At 40.4% G+C, this 20410-nt stretch overlaps 1 protein-coding gene across 1 annotated transcript; it reads left to right on the top strand.

Annotated features, from left to right (window-relative positions):
- The first annotated feature begins 6368 nt into the window (after positions 1 to 6368).
- Positions 6369 to 16319, top strand: GORASP1 (golgi reassembly stacking protein 1). The gene is made up of 9 exons (XM_074869368.1): positions 6369 to 6526; positions 8951 to 9031; positions 10062 to 10265; positions 10943 to 11029; positions 11392 to 11522; positions 12063 to 12204; positions 12747 to 12891; positions 13244 to 13399; positions 14112 to 16319. Exons 1-9 carry the CDS (start codon positions 6464 to 6466, stop codon positions 14393 to 14395), a joined length of 1293 nt encoding a protein of 430 aa, XP_074725469.1. The 5' UTR covers positions 6369 to 6463; the 3' UTR covers positions 14396 to 16319.
- The last annotated feature ends 4091 nt before the right edge of the window (positions 16320 to 20410 follow it).

Genomic DNA, 20410 nt, shown 5'->3' with positions numbered 1-20410 from the left:
CATTTACACAGGAACCTTTAGAAAAGACTGATACTGCAAGCAACCTGTAATTGCTAAGCATACAAAGAGCTTTGAAAAACAAGCAGTTAAAGTTTACACTACTCTGCAGAATCTGTCAGATCCATATTACATTGTTTTTGCTCCATTACCATGAATAACAAATGACATTTCTTTCAAAATTCAGTATCTGCAAAAACAAAGACCTTATATAGATATCATTGTGTGAAAATGTCGTAACACTGCATTATTTCTAGTGGTTTGAAGACCTGTAACAATCAGAATATATTTCTAATGACCTGCCAATTGTTATGTTCTTAACCTTGCATTACCAATTAGCTGGTTTTTATCATGTACCGACATTATTATGAAAGAAAAATCCTTTGTTGACAAAGTATTTTGGAGAATGCCTAAAAAATAACTCTTAGCCATTTGCTAACAATAATACAATCCTACTTTCACTAATACACAATTAACAGAATAAAATTTAAAAAGTAAGATTTCAAAAAGTATTTACTAAGAAATTTGACAACAGTTTTCATCCACCAGTTGATGATATCAATATGCAGGTAGGTAACCTTTGTACAGTGTCAGAGACATGACCAGACAGTCCTCTTCTTGTATATTTTCAGAAACTCTTTTAAATGCAGACTCTTTCCTGTATGACACAATTCAGGAGGAAAGAAGAATCACAGAAAGAAACACAGGAAGAAGAGGCTTGAAATTCAGTAGGTCAGGATTTGGCTCTTAGTAGAGTAGTCTGTAAGACCTGTTCAGAAAGCCTTTTAATTCCAGACTCCTTGCCTCTGGCATATAATTACATCAAAGTGGTTCCAAAGTTACAACCAAATGTAAGTAAACCTGATGAAAGTTTTACCCCCAACCATTATTTTATTTTCCCACTGTAGAGAAAAAACACATTCTTCCTCACTAGAAAAAGCGTTTTGGATTAATGTAGAAATATCCACTAAAAAAACAAAAGACTTTTCTCAGATTTTGTAGTAAACAAGAAATGTAATCTAGATAATTATAATCTTAGGTACAGTATACATTAGTTTTTGCATATTTATATTTTCTTATATTTGGTTAAAAATCTGATGATCTCATTTAGCTTTTTAAATAGTGAGAAATTCTGCCTTGTTATGGATGAAATACCATTTACACACTACCTCTCCAGACCCAGGAGACATTTGCAGCATTCTGTCAAGTCCTTCATCATTTTTATTCATTTGCCATAAAAACATTCCGGCATAATATGATTCATTAGTCCCTGTATTTTTCCTGTTTCTTTTGTTTTCCAGCTTTAAACCAGCTTCACAATTTAGAAACAAATATTCAAATAAAAATGTACTAAATGTGTTAAATTTTGAAAAGTCATGTAATGACAGTCAAATGAAACAAGCCTCCTATTCCTTGAAACACACATGTAGGTAGCTTCTCAGATTGTGTTACTGAAATAAAAATTGTTCAGCATTTGCCAGATAGGAAAGTAAATTAGTAAGCTTTTCTCCTTTAGAAATTATATCTTTTAAATATTAATTATTTTTGCACAAAGGCACACTGAAAAATAATATACAGGTCTTCACTGATACGGACTGCAAACCTCCCATTACCTTGTATGGGACTTCAGCTCAGTCCAACTGCTGCTGAACCTCAGGTTGCTCCCATGTGAGCTGCAAGTGTTCTGTGTCTTTTAGGATCCTTGTATTCCTAAAATTTATTACCTCTAAAAGAAGAAATAGCTACTAGTTAGTATTCTCCTCTAGTGTCTGAAATACTCTTGTGCTGATGTTCTAGAAACACCCATGCAACTAGTCAAAATAAACCTTTAGTGTAGCACAGAATCATCTTCAAGGTAGCTACATGAAAATAAAACTTGATTTCTCTTCATAAGAATACCATAATGTGATCACGATGAATTCTGCTATGCAATGCTGTTGTTTAACAATTTAGTGAAGTCTCTGAGCTTCAAATAAGTTAACAAATTGAATATGCAAGTACTGCTTAAGTGTTGAATAAACGCGAGCTAAAGTATTTTTCTAAATAAACCAAAATGTGTTGCAAAAGAGTTGTCCAGGGAAGATTAGATTTTTTTTCAGTAATTCTAGTGACAGCAGCACTACTTTTGATACTAGTTTATTTAGCAAATTAGACAAAATATTACTTAAAACATACCTACATTTATCAAATCACCCCTAGATTTCTTTTGTTCTACAACTCCTAATTTAACCTGGATAAATGAATGAAACACTGGACTAATGTATTGCAAAATTCGGTGTACTATTGCAGAGTATATAATATGTAAAAGTACAGGGGAAAAACCCCCTTACCTATATTTTGACACCTTTTGTGTGCATAAATTCCAAAAGGCAACACAATAACACATCAGAATGGTTCTTTCTGGCTTTTCCTAACTGTAAGATAGCACCTTGTATTTGACCAGCAGAGACATTGCAAATGGATGGTTGATCCAGATGTTATTAGCAATTACTTAAAAAGTTATTTGTATAAATGAACTCAGAGCCACAGTCTAGCCAGGTAGTTTGTTTCTTTTCCATGCTCTATCACAATAAACTACTTTCAGTACATGTATGTTCCTTCATAGCTTTGTAAACTCTGTGGAATAGCAAGAAATAACGAGCTATGAGCATTAAGAACAGCTGTGTTGAGTCAGACCAAAGCTACATCTCGCCCGCTCTCAACCTGCAACAGCTGCTCTAAAGCAAGAGCTTTAGAGACTGAGATTATGACACATGTAAAGCATACTTGCCTCAAACAGCCTCCCGGCCTTCAGATGGCTTCAGCTCAGAAAATATCTTTCGTTGTACTGGTTTCTGTGTACTTACTGGCCCTCCCCAGCTTTTTCTTCCATGAACTTGCCCACTGCCTCCTTCTAAATAAACTCTTGGCATCACAGTCTCACAGCACAGTAGGGAGCTGCAGAACTCAACTGTTAAGTGAAAAATCACCTCCTTTTGCTTACTTTGAATGTGCGCCCTCATAATTTCTCAACAGTTCCCTCCCTTGTTATTAAATTGAAAGAGAGCAAACACTCAATTCCTGACTACCCTTTCCATATCACAAATGAGTTTACAGCACATCCTCTCTTCAACTGTCTCTTTCAAATGAAAAAGCCCTGGTTTACTTAATCATTCCCTATATGGTAACTAGTGAGACCTTTAATCATTGCTGCTGCCCTTTTTCAAGATTTCCTATTTCTGCTATTTTTTATTTTCTTTTAAAGGGAGGACAAGATGTGGGAAAACTATGAGTTTATACAGTAATTCAACAATGTCCTCTCTTGTTAGTCTCCATTGTTTTCCTCATAGTTCTCAATAACGGATTCGCTTTTTGGTTATTTGTGATTTCTGAAATGACACTTTGTAACCTCTAGATCTCGCTTCAGACTGTTGCCAAAGAGCTCAGAGCCCTCTGTTTCACGTGTGGAATTAGTCAGGATTTTTCCCCACACGTATCATTTTATGCTTATCAGCACTTGATTATAACTCTGGTTTTATTGCCCACCTAATCTTTTAAGATCCTTCTGCAGTTCTTCAGTTGCTCCTTAGTTTTGCTATTCTGAATAATTCCATGACATCAGTACACTTTGTCATCTCACTGTTTATCTCTTTTTCCAGGACTTCTAGAATATGAAGAAAAGCAGGGTCTAAACGGGTTTTCTGGATAACTCTTTGGATGATCTTTCCACGCAACGATCACTCACTCCTATCATCTATTTCTTATCTTTTAACCACTCACCAAAATAAAAATATTTTACTTATGTTGTTGCTGCTTAGTTCTGTTAAAAGCCCTTGATAAAGATTTGATAAGGGACTTTTCGAAATCTAAGCAACCAGATCACTCCTTTCTGTCTGTTAACACCTTTAGGAACTCCAACAGATGTGTGAGACAGGACATCCCTTTGTAAGAGCCACACTGACTCTTCCCAAGAATATAATACTCAGGTATCTACTAAAACAATTATTTATTATATTATTTATTATAGTTTCTATTACTTTGTTGACAGAAGCTTGCAGACTTCAGATCTCTACTAGAATCGTTTTTTAAAAATAAGTTATTTGGTACTTTCCAGTCCACTTTTTTTCCTATGGTCTTATATTTCCGGGGTACTCATTTTATACTGAGATCAGACTCTCTGCTCTGGCACCTATGTCTGAAGAAAGATTTCTTATTTCTATTACTGCAGTTTTTCATTGGCACACCTGTTATAAAAGACGTTCTGAAGAAAAGGAATTTAAGAAAAACTATAATTATGTGATAAGGTTCCCAAACAGCAGGAAACACAGAAAAATGTTTGGCATAATTTTATTTTTTCTGAATTCTTACATGCACTTCTGTTGAAGGTTAAACTTTTAGAACAATGTAACAATATTATGCTTAGGTCAAGAAGGATGTTCTTTGTATATATTAAAGCCAAAGGCATCCCTAATCAGAAGAACAAGTAGGTAGCCACCTTTGAGCAAGGACATCCTGGAGCAACCAGACCTTGCAGAGGGCACATTGCCAACTTGGCAAGCAAACTCAAGGTCCACGTATCCTTAGCTGAACTACCCTCATTATAATACTAAAAATCACACCTATAGGTCAAGAAGACCCTTTCGCTGAGCATGCGTAGAAGTATTGTGTCAGCAGTATTATAATTGTATGTAAATTACTAACCAGTCATCATAGAGAGGATGGACTTGGAAAATTACTAACTCTGCAAGTTTTCTGTATAAATATAGCACGAAAAGTCCCGTTGGTGTGCTTGATTTGTGGGAAACCACTGAGCACCTAGGCTTGCGCAACCCTAAAATAAATAAGCAATGTCTCTCCTGAGTGTGTGTGATTATTGACCTATTGCACACCGGGCGACGAATTCGCTTTTCAGACAACACTTCTACCATATTCTACCATATGCTCAATGAATGCAATGCACGGACCTGCAATCACAGCTTAGAGATAACACTGGAAAAAAGTTAATTAAAAGGGCTCCTGAGAATATCCCGGTCTTTCTCTGGAGAAAAACGAGCCAGTGTTTATGGCTTTCAAGCATAAATTGCTATTGAAGTGACAGGGAATTTAAGAATTTCACTGGGAAGCAAAGGCAGAGGACAGAGAAAGCAGGCTTTTTTCTATTCTGGCTTTATGCATCACACTTGGACCACAGAACTTATGTGATGGATCCTTTGGAAAAATGACATTTCGGAGGTGAGAGCAGTAACTACCAGTTTTAGTAAAATGAATGCTTTTAGACTGGAATGAAAGTACTCATGCAGGAAATAAAACTGGCACTTTATCAATACAGTAATGCTTCAAATTATTACTGTTACTCTGAAAACTTTAGCAACTTTTCCGTTAATGAGTTAAAGGCAGAATCAGAAGAATTCATCCTAAGCAGAACATAGCGGAGCAGATATGAAATTCCAGGGGAATGGAAATATCACCACTTCTTAATAATTATCTAAACACAAGGCTCCCTACGTCTTGAAAAACAACAACACTGGCCCATTAATTTGCTTCTTCAGCTCTAATGCTGCACTGTCTCCGCTGGTGGAAATATTTTCTTGAGCACAATAATAAAATATACCTACAGGGAGGAACGGAACAGAAACACTTGCTCTTTTGAAATGTGCAAAGTAGATATTGGTAAAAAATAATAATCTCTTTCTGGATTACAGTAACAGAAGTATAATTTTTTAAAGGCCGTTAGAATGAGAACATTTTTTTTCAGAGATTTGTAAAAATACAAGTGAAAAAGAAATCAATTTATAAGTGAGTCTGTTTCTGCCAAAAAAACCCCAAAACAAACAGGCTCTGAGACCTAAACTGCCGTTCGCTGCACGCTGGCTGCTGGAGGGGCTGCCCCGGCTCAGCAGACAGCATCCCGCTCAGCATTTCAAACAGAAGCAGGTCGAGGCGGCCGAGAGCAGGCCGGGGGCAGGCCGGGGGGCAGGCCGGGGGCCCACCCGACTGCCGGCCTTCCCTGCCCGGGAGCGGCGCCTCGGTCTCTGCCTACCTCCGAGGAGGCGGGGGGCAGCCGCAGCGCGGCTCAGAGCTGTGACTCGGTGGCTCAGCGGGGCAGCCGAGCCCCAGCAAGGTTCAGCGACCCCTCATCGCTAACCCCAGAGGCCGCTCCGCCGTTTCCCGCCCAGCGCCCGTGGGGAGGCCCCGCGGATCGCGCCCCGCCCTCCCGCAGCCACGCCTCGCTTCCCCCGCCCCTCCCCCGTCGCTGGGGGCATGGCGGCGTCACGCGCCCCGCCGGGCCGGCAGGGAGCAGAATGGAGCCCGGCTCCCATCTCCTCCCGCCGTGCGCGGGCGCTGCGCTCGGCGCTCGCTTGCTCAGGCCTGCGACGCCGTCCGCTGAGGGCGCGGCGCGAGGGCGATGCTTGTTGCCGCCGCTGCTGCCTGAGCGCTCCGTCCCGTCCCGTCCCGTCCCGTCCCCTCCCCTCCCGCGGCGGTGGGCATGGGGCTGGGCTCGAGCTCCGAGGCTCCCGACGGCGGTGCCGAGGGCTTCCACGTACACGGGGTGAGGTGGCCGCCGACCGGCCCGCGAGGGTGGTTTCGTGGGGAGGAGGGCGGGGGGGCCCGTGAGGGGCGGCGGGTCCTGGGGCCAAGTCCGCCGGGGCGCGGGGTCCCGCTTCCCCCTGTCCTGCCTGTGGCGGCTCGGGGAGGCCGAGCACGTGGCGGGAGAGCGCGGGGGGCTTGGGGCGGCGGGCCTGTCGGCCCCGGGCTCCCTGGCCACCACCTGATGGCTCCTTCCAGGGAACTGCCACGACGGCAGGGAGGAGTGGCCGCACCGCGCCCGGCGGGCAGTGGGCACTCGCCCCGGCGGCTTCACCGGGCTCGGAACCTCGACCCGCGATGTCTTGGCTGCCGGACAGCCGAGGGGAGCCTTTTGCGCGTCTTCCGAGGAATTGTAAATAGTTTAAGAGTGGTATAGCCCTCCCTGCCTGCTTCCCTCCAAATTCCCTTCACTTGAAGAAGATTTGATTAATCTCTCTGCGGATCTTAGAGCATCTTGGCTGGGGGTTAATTCCTGCTCCAGCCAGTATTTTCTTGAGGGGCTACTTCTCACAGGCGCCGTATGTAGATGCAGATTTGTTGTAACTCCTCCGTCTGGCAAATTTTTTGCACGCACGTTGGTTTAAATGAATGTCTTGGAGCTTAAAAATAGGCAGAGGTATTGCAGATACCAGTTGTTGCATAAGTTATCATTTCATTTAGTTGGTCGTCTTCCTCCCTGAAATAAGAGTTGGAAACGTTGTTGCCACATGCTGCTTTCCACTTCATCAGCAGCTTGTGTTTCTCTGTCACAAGATGTGTTTAGGGTACCAGCGTTGTTACGTAATGTGCTTTTGTCAGTCTCCTTAACGGAGTTAAAACTCCATCAGAAATGACTGTTGGTCATGCAGTGCCTCCTCCTGTTACGTCAAGTGCAGGATACGGCTCAGTTTTCTGTACTGAAGGATGATTTTGCTGATCTGCAGTATGTAGAAGACAAAGTAATTTTTTTTTCTCTCCAAGTAATTCATGCAACTTTTCATATGATGTCATTTTGAAAACCAAATACTGCAGGATTTTTTTGCAACTTACAGCTCCATGAGGGAATCTGTATGGCTCTTAGATATCTGAACAACAATGTTACGAGCTCCATAATAACTTCCATGTACTTTTTTTTTGTGTACATTTTCAGCCTTGACACTGTGTTATGTGATAGTTTCATTGTAAGGTTTCTTTCATGCTATTTAGATTTGGATTTAGAGTAGACTTTTTTTAACCTTTTTAACCTTTGGTTCATTATAAGCTGGCTGTTTGCTTTTGATGCAATTTAGGGTTGCGATGAAAGTTAATACTTCCTACTCCAGTTGAGGTTACAGTGGTCAGTCTTGACTGTTTAATAATAAAGCATGATTTCTTTTTTTGCTTTAAAAGCTTTTGCTGGAGTAACCATGCTATTACTGATGTATATTTTATAACTTGTACAGGCAGTTATGTCAGCAAAAGCCCCGACACTGATACAGATTTATCTGTTTAAAAAATAAATGTATCAGTTTGTTAACACAAGACCAAGTGTAAGATGTAGCAGTTTTAACTTTGCTAGCCATGAACTTCTTAGTTTAGATGATGCATGGGTTGTAACTTAGCACTTAAATTGTGGGGTGGCTTTCAAGAGTCAAATATATTGCAGGTTAAGGACTGTGCTGCTGAGTTAACCAGAAGTAGAGTTAGAAGCTGTGCAAACTGTTAGCACGTTTGCGATGGTTCCCTTTAATGTCATGTTGCTTTGTTAGTATACTTTGGGTATGTTCTGCGTCTCTTAAGTTCTGTGTAACTCTTGGTGGGTTTTACCCTGGTGTGGATGTATTTTAATAGGTATTCTCAATATTTATTACATCTGTTTTACAATAACTTACTTATAGTGAAATTGAGATGTTGCAACTCTTATTTCTTATGAATCTTTTGTAAGTGATGGCAATCTTCTTGGCCAGTACTTGTGGTTAGCCATGCATTTGTGGCATACTCTCTTAAGTGTTCCTATTCTGATGTGCTGTAAATTGTGTTTATGTAAAAAATGGCTGTGATGTAATTGGGGACTCTCGATGTACTTAGGCTATTAGTAGCATGGAAGAAAATCCTGAAGCAGCATTTTGAAAACTAAGCCCTTCTCCAGAGTCTTCAGTATTTAATAATTCCATGCTATGCCTTCTGAATCACAATATTTGTGTCTTGTAAAAAACAGGTTTTGAACCCCATACAGCTTAATTTGGATACCTGTTGTTCATAGTTTTATAAAACTAAGTTCACAATTGCAGGCTGCTTCCCAAGTCATGTGGTATCTCATCTCTGGTTCAACACAAAAGTAAATACTGAATCAAGTGTAAAGATTAACACTATCACTTTATGTAACTAGAGATCAATGTATAATAAAAATAAAATGTATGTTTTGCAGGTTCAGGAAAACTCCCCAGCTCAACAAGGAGGACTGGAACCTTTCTTTGATTTCATCATTGCCATAGGACACACTAGGCTTGTAAGCCTCAAATGATTTTATTGGGTTTTGTTTGGTTTTTTTTTTTTCCCCCTGCATAAAATATGGTTATTGTAATGATAAAAGGTAGAGGCCAAAGCTGTTGCAGTAAAGAAAGCTTTTCATATTGGACATTGTATATGGCATTAAAAAGGTAAAGTAAAACGTGGTGGTGTTAAAGTCTCCTCTCTGTGGATCCAAATTTGAGGAAAGAGGCTTATTTATGCATTTAGTCACTTTAACTTAACAGATTAACACAATGTTTATGATATTACTCATTCATCCATATTTTCTGCCACAAGGTAAATACTGAATTGGTGAGTCAATGGTAAGAGCTCAACATTTGTTTAAACAAATTTGTTTCAACATTTGATAAAACATGAAAAAGAATCATAGGCTGTCTGCTTATACCTTAAGACTGGGAACAGAGTTGCTGTATATTGACTTTGGTTTGGGTTTTGGTTTTTTTTTTTTTGTTTGTTTGTTTAAAGGGCTCACAGCTTTGGCTGCGTGCTTCACTCTGGCTACATACAACCTGAATTCGTTAAGTTTGTCTTGCTTTTATTAGTGGAGGTGTCTTTCTGGAAGTGATCATTATAATGGTAAATCATCAAAAATGATCTTTTGGTGGAAGATCACTTATTTTTTTAACATGACAGAAATAATGATAGTTCTCTAAGCGGCTCCCAGGCTCTGTCCTTTCAGTCAATTTGCAATGACTTTGAAGGGTTATTGAATAAGGACTGGGATCAGAGGCTTGAAAAAATGTTGCTGCTTATCGTTAGGCATCATTGCTGAGAACAGGAATGTAAATGATGAAACAGTAAATACTTATGTAAAGGGACTTGAGCTGACAGTACTGACTTCTTTCTACTAAAAGAAAATCGAACTACTGGGACTGATCATGAAACACAGAGCCTAAGCTTCGATGGTTTTAGTTCTTTGTATTCAAATTCCGCCACAAGCGTGACATCTGTGTTATAGGTGCAACTAGAAATAATGTTAATCGTGTATCTCTTTCTGTGCTCGACAGAATAAAGAAAACAATATGTTGAAAGATCTGCTGAAGGCAAATGCTGAAAAAGCAGTGAAGCTTGAGGTGTATAATATCAAAACAATGAAAATAAGAGAGGTGGAGGTGATCCCCAGTAACATGTGGGGAGGACAAGGTCTTCTTGGAGCCAGCGTGAGGTTCTGCAGTTTCCAGGGAGCCAATGAACACGTGTGGCATGTTTTGGTGAGAGAGAATTCTTTGGTGCTCGTTAGTGTTCATACAACCTTGTTTTAAAGTATAATGTTTAGAAGTCACTTGTATGTAGAAGTACAATGCTGAATTCGCACAGAAGGGAACACAGTCTTGAAGGTTTGTCTGAGCCCTTTGAATAGGGACAAGCAGTGGGTGACTGTGTTGCCTGTCACTATGAAAAAAATTAACTCCATTCCCACTGGACCAAATAGTGTGTGATGGGGAGAAGGCTTTTTTGTCTTATGTTGAACCTCATCAATGGCAAAAGCAAAAAGATTCTGGTCTGACTGATGTGTCTGTGTTGGTTAAACTTCATTAAACTAATAATGTTACAAAAAGCACCAAAAAATTATTTTAAAATTAAGAGGCAGAGCTGAAAGAGTAGAACTGAATAGGAAAGACTGTTTGTTACAATTCTGGTTGTTTAAATAAATGCAACTTCTTGACACTTTCAGAGTGTCTCATGTTGAATTGGTAGCATCTGGTCTTTCTTACTCAGCATGTTTTACAAGATGTTGCACCTAGATGTAGACTGTTCAAGGACTTCTATTTTGTCCCATAAACAAAATGTTCTTTCCGTCTGTTGGTTTTGGAGTGAGTTTTCCTTTTTGATTTTGGGGTAGCGTATCCTGCTGCAAGTGCAGATAACACATACCATTCTTTCGCAGGATGTTGAACCTGCGTCTCCTGCAGCTCTCGCTGGTCTCCAGCCGTACACTGACTACATAGTTGGATCTGATCAGATTCTTCAGGAGGTAGGGTGCCTGTTCCTTCGAGTAACATTTGTCTTCATGCTTGCCAAGTGCATGTTGTATGGTTTGGTATTTTACAAATCTAATTGTGTGTAAGTCAAATGTATGGGGATAGTGTTTGGGAGTTTTGAGAAAGTTGATGATTAACAGATGCTTTATGGTTAAGGTAAACATAATCTTTTTTTTTTTTTAATGTGGTAATAAAACAAAAGTTGCCCCTAAAGTTCAAACTACACTAGTGAGTTTTAGTCTGTCACTGGGTTTTTAATATCTCATGTTGAAGTAAATAACTATGTAAAATGCGAACTTGCTTTCAGCTCGTCTTGCACATTTGAGTTTAACTACTACTCTCTTTTTTTCCTTAGTCAGAGGATTTCTTTTCACTGATTGAATCCCATGAGGGGAAGCCGCTGAAGCTGATGGTTTATAGCACTGAAACAGATTCCATTCGAGAGGTAGTTGTGACTCCCAATGGAGCTTGGGGTGGAGAAGGAAGGTACTGATCTCCAGACAGTCACTGGCTGATGACAGGTTATACACTCACTGTAAATGAGCTCCTGTTAAAAGTATTATTACTATTGATTACAGCTTGTTGTTTTCAAGTTAAGCCTTGTTTCCTTACACTTGTCACCCAAAACTGTTCATCTTTCCATAAAAAAAAGCTAGCTTAGAGCTAGGTATTAGGCATGTTCTGGATCTAATCCTGAGTTGAAACCAGTGGCAAAACCTGTGTTGACTTCCCCAGTAGCAGATTCACTAGCTACATTCTTGTAGTCATTCAGTTAAAGCAAGAAAAAATCCACATCAAATCAGATTATATATTTGTAAAGATATAATCAGCTGAAAGCTAAGCTATGTATGTTTAAATGTCAATTGCAGAGTGTTCCTTGAGTACTATGAGTGAAATGATTTTTGCAGGTAGGTATTTCTTGCTATAAAGACTGAAACTTTTTGTTTTCAAGAGTCAAAATTTAAAACGCTACTAGTTTTGTTAAGAACGCTTTTTTTTAAGTCTTGTTTTACTTTTCTCATACAGTTTAGGATGTGGTATTGGATATGGCTATTTGCACAGAATTCCAACACAGTCTGTAATATCAAAGAAAAAGCCAGAAAGCAAGCCACCCTCACCCTTACCAGAAGCTGGAACTCCTGTACCATCTACTAATGGTTACACAGAGGTATGTTAGAAATACGTTCACAACTCTGGCATGTCCTCTGGAGTTTCAAAATTTTCTACTTGTTGGAACACTCATAATACAGTGTATTTGAGCACAGCATAGAACTTTGCTTGAATGAACTGGAGTTAGGTGGAAGGAAGGTGAGAGCGGATGATGCTGAGCGGATGATGCTGAGCGGATGACAGATCACCAGTGTTGGCTGATGGAAATTTTTGCCAGATATTTTCTTCCTAGTTTGAAGACTTGTGTACTTCAGCTGTATCGGTCAATGAGAATCACATTAGAAGAACACCCTGCTCACTAGGAAATAAAATACACCTACAAGAATTAAGTATGGACTGTTCTTCTAAGAACATACTGGCTTTAAAAGGCTACATTGGAACATGTCCTCATCAGTGGTTTGACTATCAGTTTCAGCATCACAGGTTCTCTCTGAATTGGTGTACTTGGAGACTGAGGGTGAATGCTTTCATAGGAAATTTATCTTCAGGTGAAGCTTTCAATATAAAAAGATGCTTTTCCTTCCTATTGTGTTATTCCAGACTCTGTTATTGGCACCCACTTCTGAGAGTGACAACTCTGAAGTAGTTATGAACTTGGATCATTCCACAGATCAAGAAATGAGTGGTCATTCACTAGAAAGCTCCCTTTCTCCTCCTCCCCCTCTCCAGAGAGTTATGGATCCAGGTACATTTTCTTAGGTGCTTTTTTCAGCAATTCTTTAGAGGACATCTAAATAAATGAAGAAGGTCTTAAACAAGTTTGAGACTTAAATGCAGAACTGTGAGCATTTGTGGTTGGTTTTCCTTGAAGTTTTTGACTTCACTGGATTTTAGAGCTGTAGAATTTGGGTACTGTGAACCTGACGGAGCTTAACATTCAGCAGAAGTCTTTCCACCGATGTCAGCTAACATTTAGGTTAAATTTATTTGCAGGGAGGGGACTTCACTGACTTCAGTCTGGATGTAACATAGCTTTTTGAAACTAGAATTTTGTGTTATATCTAAAACAGTACTGTAATATTTGCTTTCTCCTTCAGGATTTCTAGATATGTCTGGTATTTCATTTCCTGAACTCACTAACTTAACAAAAGTGTCCAGCATGTCTTCATCTGCCTCCTTCAACATGCCAGCAGCAGATGTTTTAGAAGGCACTGAAAAGTTAATGTTGAACAATGACGCTTCTGCTTATTTTGGTAAGTGTATTCAAGATTTCCTTTAGGCCTTTGACCTGATTTCTGGAGTGGCATCAACTTGTGCCTGCTCAACAATATCATGCTTTTTGGAAATAAGCCAATTTTAAGAAAAATCAGAAAGGGGATTGGCTAAAATGAGATGGAAAAAATAGCAGAAATCAGGTGTAGAAGTGGACAAAAAAACCTGATGGGCTTTTCTATAAGACTTTGGAATGTGTGTCTTTTTCTTTAAATGAAAATGTTGATGATCCAAATTTAAATTGACCTTAAAAGTAGGTATTTCTAAAATCAGTGTAAACGAATTTTTGTACCACAGGCTTGTCTTCACAGTTGTAAAGTGAAAACAAAATTGCAGTCATCTTAATAGTGACTTGTCTATTTAAAAAAGATAATCTTCACATTATGGATGCCTTTCCCTTTTAAAAGGTGGGGTGACTAAGAGTTGTAACACAAAATAAAACATCTCTAGCATAAGAATACAGCAGACCACATGGTTCATGGTCTCTTAAAAACCTGCTTGCACCATCAGGTTTTCTGGATTTGGGGAGAACTGAATAAACACAGTCCATGTACTTGACAGTTGTGAATCTGGTTATGTGTCTGTCTGTATGTGGCATCTCATTCAAGCTGATTTTTCTAGACATATGGTATCTAGAGGCACTGTTAGTCTGACAGTTTCTGGGTTTTTTACAAACTTACTTCCACTTTCCAGACAATGCCCCAGCTTTGGACCCTGAAGATGTAACCATGTATTCTGAAGGCTCAGTCAAGCAGCCCGAGTTGGACAACCTACTGCCTTCAGTTCCATCATTACCTTCTTTTGCTTTTCCTAATGAAATTTCTTCAAAAACAACACTAGGAACTGATCTGGATAACCAAGAAACAAAGGTGCTCTTAAACAGTATTGAGAGCTCGTTAACCACTACCCTGGTGAAAGCAGATGATGAAGCAGCATGTGAACAGAAAGAAGAAGCAACTGCACAAGATCATGAGTGAAATGATGCTGCTTTTGTTTACAGACTGTCATATGCTGTAATACTACAGCTTGGAATATTTTTCTGATCTTGAAAGAATTAGTTATTCTATTTTGTTAGTGTAGACAGTATTATAAAAAAAATCACATGAAATACATATTCTACTGTCTCTTCCAATCATTGTTTAATGGATTGATCTGTGTTTGAACTTTGAATGCTGTCCAAAATCACCAAATTAATGGAGAAACTAATGCAGAAACAAGTTGGAGACTGGCCAGATGTCAAATTCCTGAATTTGTATTTGCTTACAAATGTTCTTGAATGTATTTATGAAGGTACTCTACCTGAACAGTGACACTTGGTGATGATTTTATCAGGATGATTAATGGCATTAAAAAAATATTTATGGTTTTGACTTGCTGGAAAGCTTTTTCTAATGGTACAGCTCAGTTAAACAGTTCTTGTGACTTTCAAGGCATTTCCTACCCCAAGATATCTTTATTCCTACTTACTACTCTGCAAACTTGTCATTTTTCTTGTTTTGGAGTTGAGTCCCTTCTCTGTAACAGTTATTCATGTGCCTTCTGTACAACTACATTTGCAGGAAAGGAAGTACCGTGGTTTGAAGTTGCAACACAGAGACAGGACAACATCATGTTGGTGGGTCCTGTCATTCACTTCAACAATTTAGTGATGTCTCTATTAAAAAAAAAAAAGGGGGGGTGGGGGGAATTGTGGGGGAAAGTGTGATGGCTGCTTGAAACAAACCGTTGTCAAAGATTAAGTCAGGCCCCTGTGTTTAACCTTTTTGGTGGAGTTGAATATGCCTTTAGTTTCTGTAGTGACAGAGAAAGAACTTTTCTTTAGTTGTGCTTTTCTATTTGCCCACTTCTATTTTTATACAAATCATTATAAGTTTGAGACAGGATGATGGAACATATTAGTGCAGCAGCATCCTTGCTTCTTGTAGCTTTGTTTTGTTTACAGTTGTCTTCAGATTGCTTTCATTGTTCATTTCATGTTTGCTAGTACATTCAGAAGCTACATGGGTTTTTTTTTTAATATCCCTCAGGGCAGTGATTTATCATGGCATTTTAAAGCTGCTGATTAGGAATAACTTCACTATAGCTGGTACAGTATGATAAAAATCCTTCATAAATTAAGAAAATGGGGTACAAGGTTGGGGTGTGTGCAAGCTATAAACTAGATTATATTTAGCACCATATTATCCCATTTCCTTTTCTCTGCCCTGTCTCCTGATCTGTTTCTACATTGTGCCTGATGGAGATCAGCAAGCGATCTAGGCTGAAATCTAGTAACAGTGCAGGAGGGGGGTCTGGGTCACACAGATTTGCCCAGGACAGCTCAGCTTCAGCAAAAGGGTGCAGGCAAAGTTGCAACACAAGAGGGGTCCTCAGATGAGTATACCCTTACATAAAATCTGTCCTTTAAATACTGTTTTCACATAAAATGCAGTAGCTCTGAACAGGATAGTCAAAATATATTTTGCTTTTAAGAAGAATGCACTAACTGCAGGGAGTAGAACTAAGAGATTTGAAATCTAGTCTGTTAAATGGTCAGTTAATTGTCAACAGATTTTTTTTTTTTCCTTTACTACTGAAATAAATTTCCTCTTTTCTTTTGCCAACTGACTGTTGAACAGCCAAACACTACAAATAAATGTCATTTAAACTATGGGTAAGTTTGTTGGGCCTCAGAGCCTGCTGACTGAAGACATCTAGGTGATCTTTTTGGTTTTTTGGTGGTGTTTATTTAGGACTGTTTCTAGTCTTACACCTTTGTCAACACTGGTTTTAAACTGGTAGTAGCTCATTTAAGTGATGCTGTACCATAAGCACACTTCTAAGAGCAGTTAATTTAGTGTAAGCCAAAACTCACACTAAATTTCAGATGTCACAGTAATAAATGGTTTAATGCTTACAGCAGTCTGTGTCCACCCCACTTTGTGTTAATTGGCTCCTGGAAGGGGAGGGGGGGAGTCTTCATATATTTATGAAGACTTTTTTTCAGAACATCCAAATGAACAGTGGTCTAACATACATATTTAGAAAACTAGAGCATTAAACCTCTAGCATGTTGTATTCTCCTAACCTATAATTTTATCATTTAAATGCTAAATGAGGTGAAGAGTTTAACCTCCTCATCAAATTCCTTTTCTCTTGACAACTTGGAGTCTACCATTTGAGATACATGAAGCTACCTCCCTGCTGAAACAAAGAGAAGTAGAAAGTAGTTTTACTTGTGGGTACAGAAGTGAGAAAGCTGATTAGAATTTCTTAGTTTCAAAATAAAGTCTTAGAAAGGTCATAGCAGCTCCTTTGAGAGTGGCTGGATTGAGAGAGGATGCAATTCTGCTGATGCTGCAAGCACAGACAGCAGGAGAGCCATCCCCTCTCTGTGCTGCAGACCAAGCTGGAGCATTTGAGACTATCTTGCTGCAGCTGCCACCTTAATTTGAGGAAAATTCAGGAAGGCATTGACCAGGTACTACTGCTTTAAGAAATATACCTCACAAGGCCTATGAGGATAGGCCAGTTCTGAAATTAAATAAATAAAAAATGTTGGCCTGAAACAAGTAGAATGGCTGTGGAAGATAGAGCTATCTTTGAGTGAAGGGGCTTGAATGGTCCACTTTTGTATTTGGGATTTGAAACAAACCAACCTACACACAATCAGGTGCTGTCCCAAACAGCTACTGTTTCCAGAGGAGAAGGAGAGCTGTACGCTACCTTGTTTGCTTCTGTAAACTTCGAGGGCATCTATAAACCTGACAGTGGTAGTTCTTTTGCAGACAGAAGGTGGCTTATCTCAGCAGTATCTCAGGGAGGGCAAAACAGACAAAGGGATGAGGATGTCACCTTAGAGGCCTTGTACTAACTTTAGAGCGTGACACTGCACAGCAGTTTGGTAGGGCCAGACACAGTAGGATAAGCTTCTAGACGCGAGCTGCTCTCCAACATTTAATAGCCAAGCCTGAGGACAGGCGTCTGGCAGACATTATATCCAAAGAGGCCACCGGGAGCTCAAGTATTACAGCAAGGATTAGGCAAAGCCCTGCCTCTGCTAACCCCGGTGAGCCAGAGCGCCTGCCTGCTGCTGCTGGTGGTGGTTAAACACAGGCTGGGCACTCAGCGAGGCCACGGGCCCTCCCTCCACCCAGACACTCACAACTCTGCTCAAAGGTCCGAGCAACCTGATCAAGCCTTGCCCCAAGCAAGGCTGACTTCAGGGGGCTGGACCAAGCCCTCCCTTCTGAATTAAATTACTTGATTCATGGGAAGTTTGGACAGCAATAACCCTGTCCAAGGAACGATCCTAACCCCCAATAATCATGATTAGGATGGTTATTTCCTTGAGCTAAACATGCAAATCTCATTCTTAACAGCAATATGGATGCTGAACTAATTCCAGCTGAACTTGAATGTGTGAAGGAATGCATTTAGTGGCTTTAAGGTGAACAACTACTGGCAAGAACTGTTGAAATACCAAATTCAGGCAGTGATGACTTCGTTTTCCCTCTTAAAGTTTCACAGCAGGCTTGACAAGCCACTGAATCTTCTGCTGTACTGCTCTAGGCTATGTTCAGAAGCTGCTTATCCAAGTCGTCACCCTTGACTGAATTCCTCTTAGCTGTAACTGAGAAACGCTGCAGGAAGACAGACTGCAACACTGAGCAGAGATCACATCACTCACATGTGTGCTGATACGCTTGAACGACACATTTCCAGCTGCTTGGGGGTTCAGAATTTAATCTCACCTAGCACTAAGGATTACAGCACTAACTGGGGAAGCAGGAGACTTCAGCTATTCCAGCACTCCTATGCTCCTGCATCACAAATTTAGCAGAAATGGAAAGCAGCAGAGGCAGCCTCCCAGGGAGAAGCCTTGAATTCAGCATTCCCCTCAGCACCCTTACCCTTCGCCATCTTCCCCCATAACCGTAAATATTGGGCAAAACTGGGCAAGTATTTTCACCTCCAAACAATTATGAAAGAACCAGGCACCACTGCCTCTGGCTGTTAAGCGAAGGCAGCTACAGGTTACTCATTGCATTTGCTTTGACTGTGTTAATCTGTTACTTCCTGGACATTGCCACTAATGCCCACACATCCTCCCTCCTTGCTTTTGCCTTAGGCAACACTAATTTGCACTGGTTCTGCTGTAACAGTAATTTCAAAGTAATTGTTTGGTTTAAATTATATTTCTAAGCTACAAAAAGTAATTAAACATTCACAGTCCCATGGAAAAGATGGCTAGAACAGTGTCACGATATCCTGAGATGGGGCATGTCCCACCCAGTTTCTATCAGTCCTTTGGTCTGCATGTTGTTTGTACAGCTGCTTACAGAAAGACCTCCACCACACAGTACAGGAAACGACTTTAGCCAATCACTTTCTTGATATTTAAGTGTGCATGTGCTTTTAACAGGTCTGTTACCTAGCTGTGTGGTAACTCCACCTGGCTCTGTTCAGGAGCCATCAGCACATCTACAAATGTAAGATCATGTGCTTAAAGATTGATGCCAAACGTCACATTCAAGAAATTTCTAGGGATGAAGTTTGATTCAAACAGGTATTCTGTGAAAGAAAAAGTTATACCTTGGTGTAATGTACTGGCCAAAATTTGGAGTACTGTAACTGAATTCATGCATTAACAGTCACTCTATGCCTTTACCTTTGACAAACACATTCTCTCCCCTTCCCTGGCACCTCCACACTAACTCACCTCAGCAACGTCTCTCTCTGAGTCAGCAACCCTCAGATCAACATGTTGAACAGACACCCACCCTTCAGCTTGCAGGACCTGAACCACGGGACAGCTGTTCTCTGAGCAGCTCTCCACACTGCTCTGCTCAAGAGTGACCGAGGGGTGCACTGTCAGGCCTCTGATTGCCACGCTCCCATGGAATACAGGATTTATTAGTTCGATTGTCCAAGTCCCTTATTTTCCTACCACTTGGCAGTGAGGTAGACCTACATTATTATCTCCTGCCTAGGGCTTATTTTGAGTATTCTTTTAGTGTTTCTAAAAGTTAATGCTAAATTCTTCAGGTAGTTCTCTTCCTAAAACAATATGTCAGCTGCAACTACTGAGCCTAGCTCTCCTGTTCTCAGCACGACCCCACCTGAAGAGAAAAAAAAATTTCCTGTCAGAGACAAATTAACTGCTTTTCTGGGAGACAGGTTACACTACTAACTACTAGATTTACAACACCTTTCCATTATGAACTTGAAAATTAAAAAAAACCTTTACACATCAGCAGCCTTTCCTATGATCCTGGCAAACTGGAACTCTCTCTCTGTTCACAGTGTCCCAGTGAGCTGCGACTCTCACCTTAACTCCTGAATGCTGTGCAGCGGCCTCTCATGCTCTTTGCCTTCAGGACTCTTACAGACAGCACAATTCCAGAAAAGGTGACAGAAATTAAAAGGGAATAGCAAGAAAACTCCTCTCACTTGACACTCTATCCAAGATGGACACTGGGAGTCTCTGGGAACACATCTGGTCACTGAATTACTGCGTCCTCTCCGAGAGCAGCCCAGCTGACAGTCCCCACAGCAAATGATTGGAGTATTCTGTGCTGGCATCTTCAGCACCAGGAAACTCAGTCTTGGTTTCCCAGGGCTAGAACCTTTCCACATCCAGAAAACTCAGTGCCAACTGGCATGCGGAGTCACTTGTAGCAGGGTTGTCTTTTCTGATATACTGCATTGGTGTTAGCACAAAATATTTTCATAGTAACAAAGCATGTACTGCCCAGGCAAACAGCATTACTCGAGCACATTCTCCACCTCAACAGGATCTCAGAACCTGCATTAAGGCTTGCATGCCTGCTAAATTCTTATATCCAACAATATTACAAGATCATCTTTAAGGCATTTTGTTAAGGCATTGCCATTTCTTCAGCCATTCCATCACTTGAAGCTTCAAAGGACCCTGAAGTCCTTTACAGTACAACCATTAAATGACAATGGGCCAAGCTCTAAAGCTGCGTAATTGATCCAATACACAAAAC

The sequence above is a fragment of the Strix uralensis genome, chromosome 1 (genome assembly GCF_047716275.1).
Source record: "Strix uralensis isolate ZFMK-TIS-50842 chromosome 1, bStrUra1, whole genome shotgun sequence".
In the NCBI taxonomy this organism is placed as follows: domain Eukaryota; kingdom Metazoa; phylum Chordata; class Aves; order Strigiformes; family Strigidae; genus Strix; species Strix uralensis.
The sequence above is the reverse complement of the archived record's forward strand: the minus strand, read 5'-3'. Positions and strand labels throughout refer to the sequence as shown.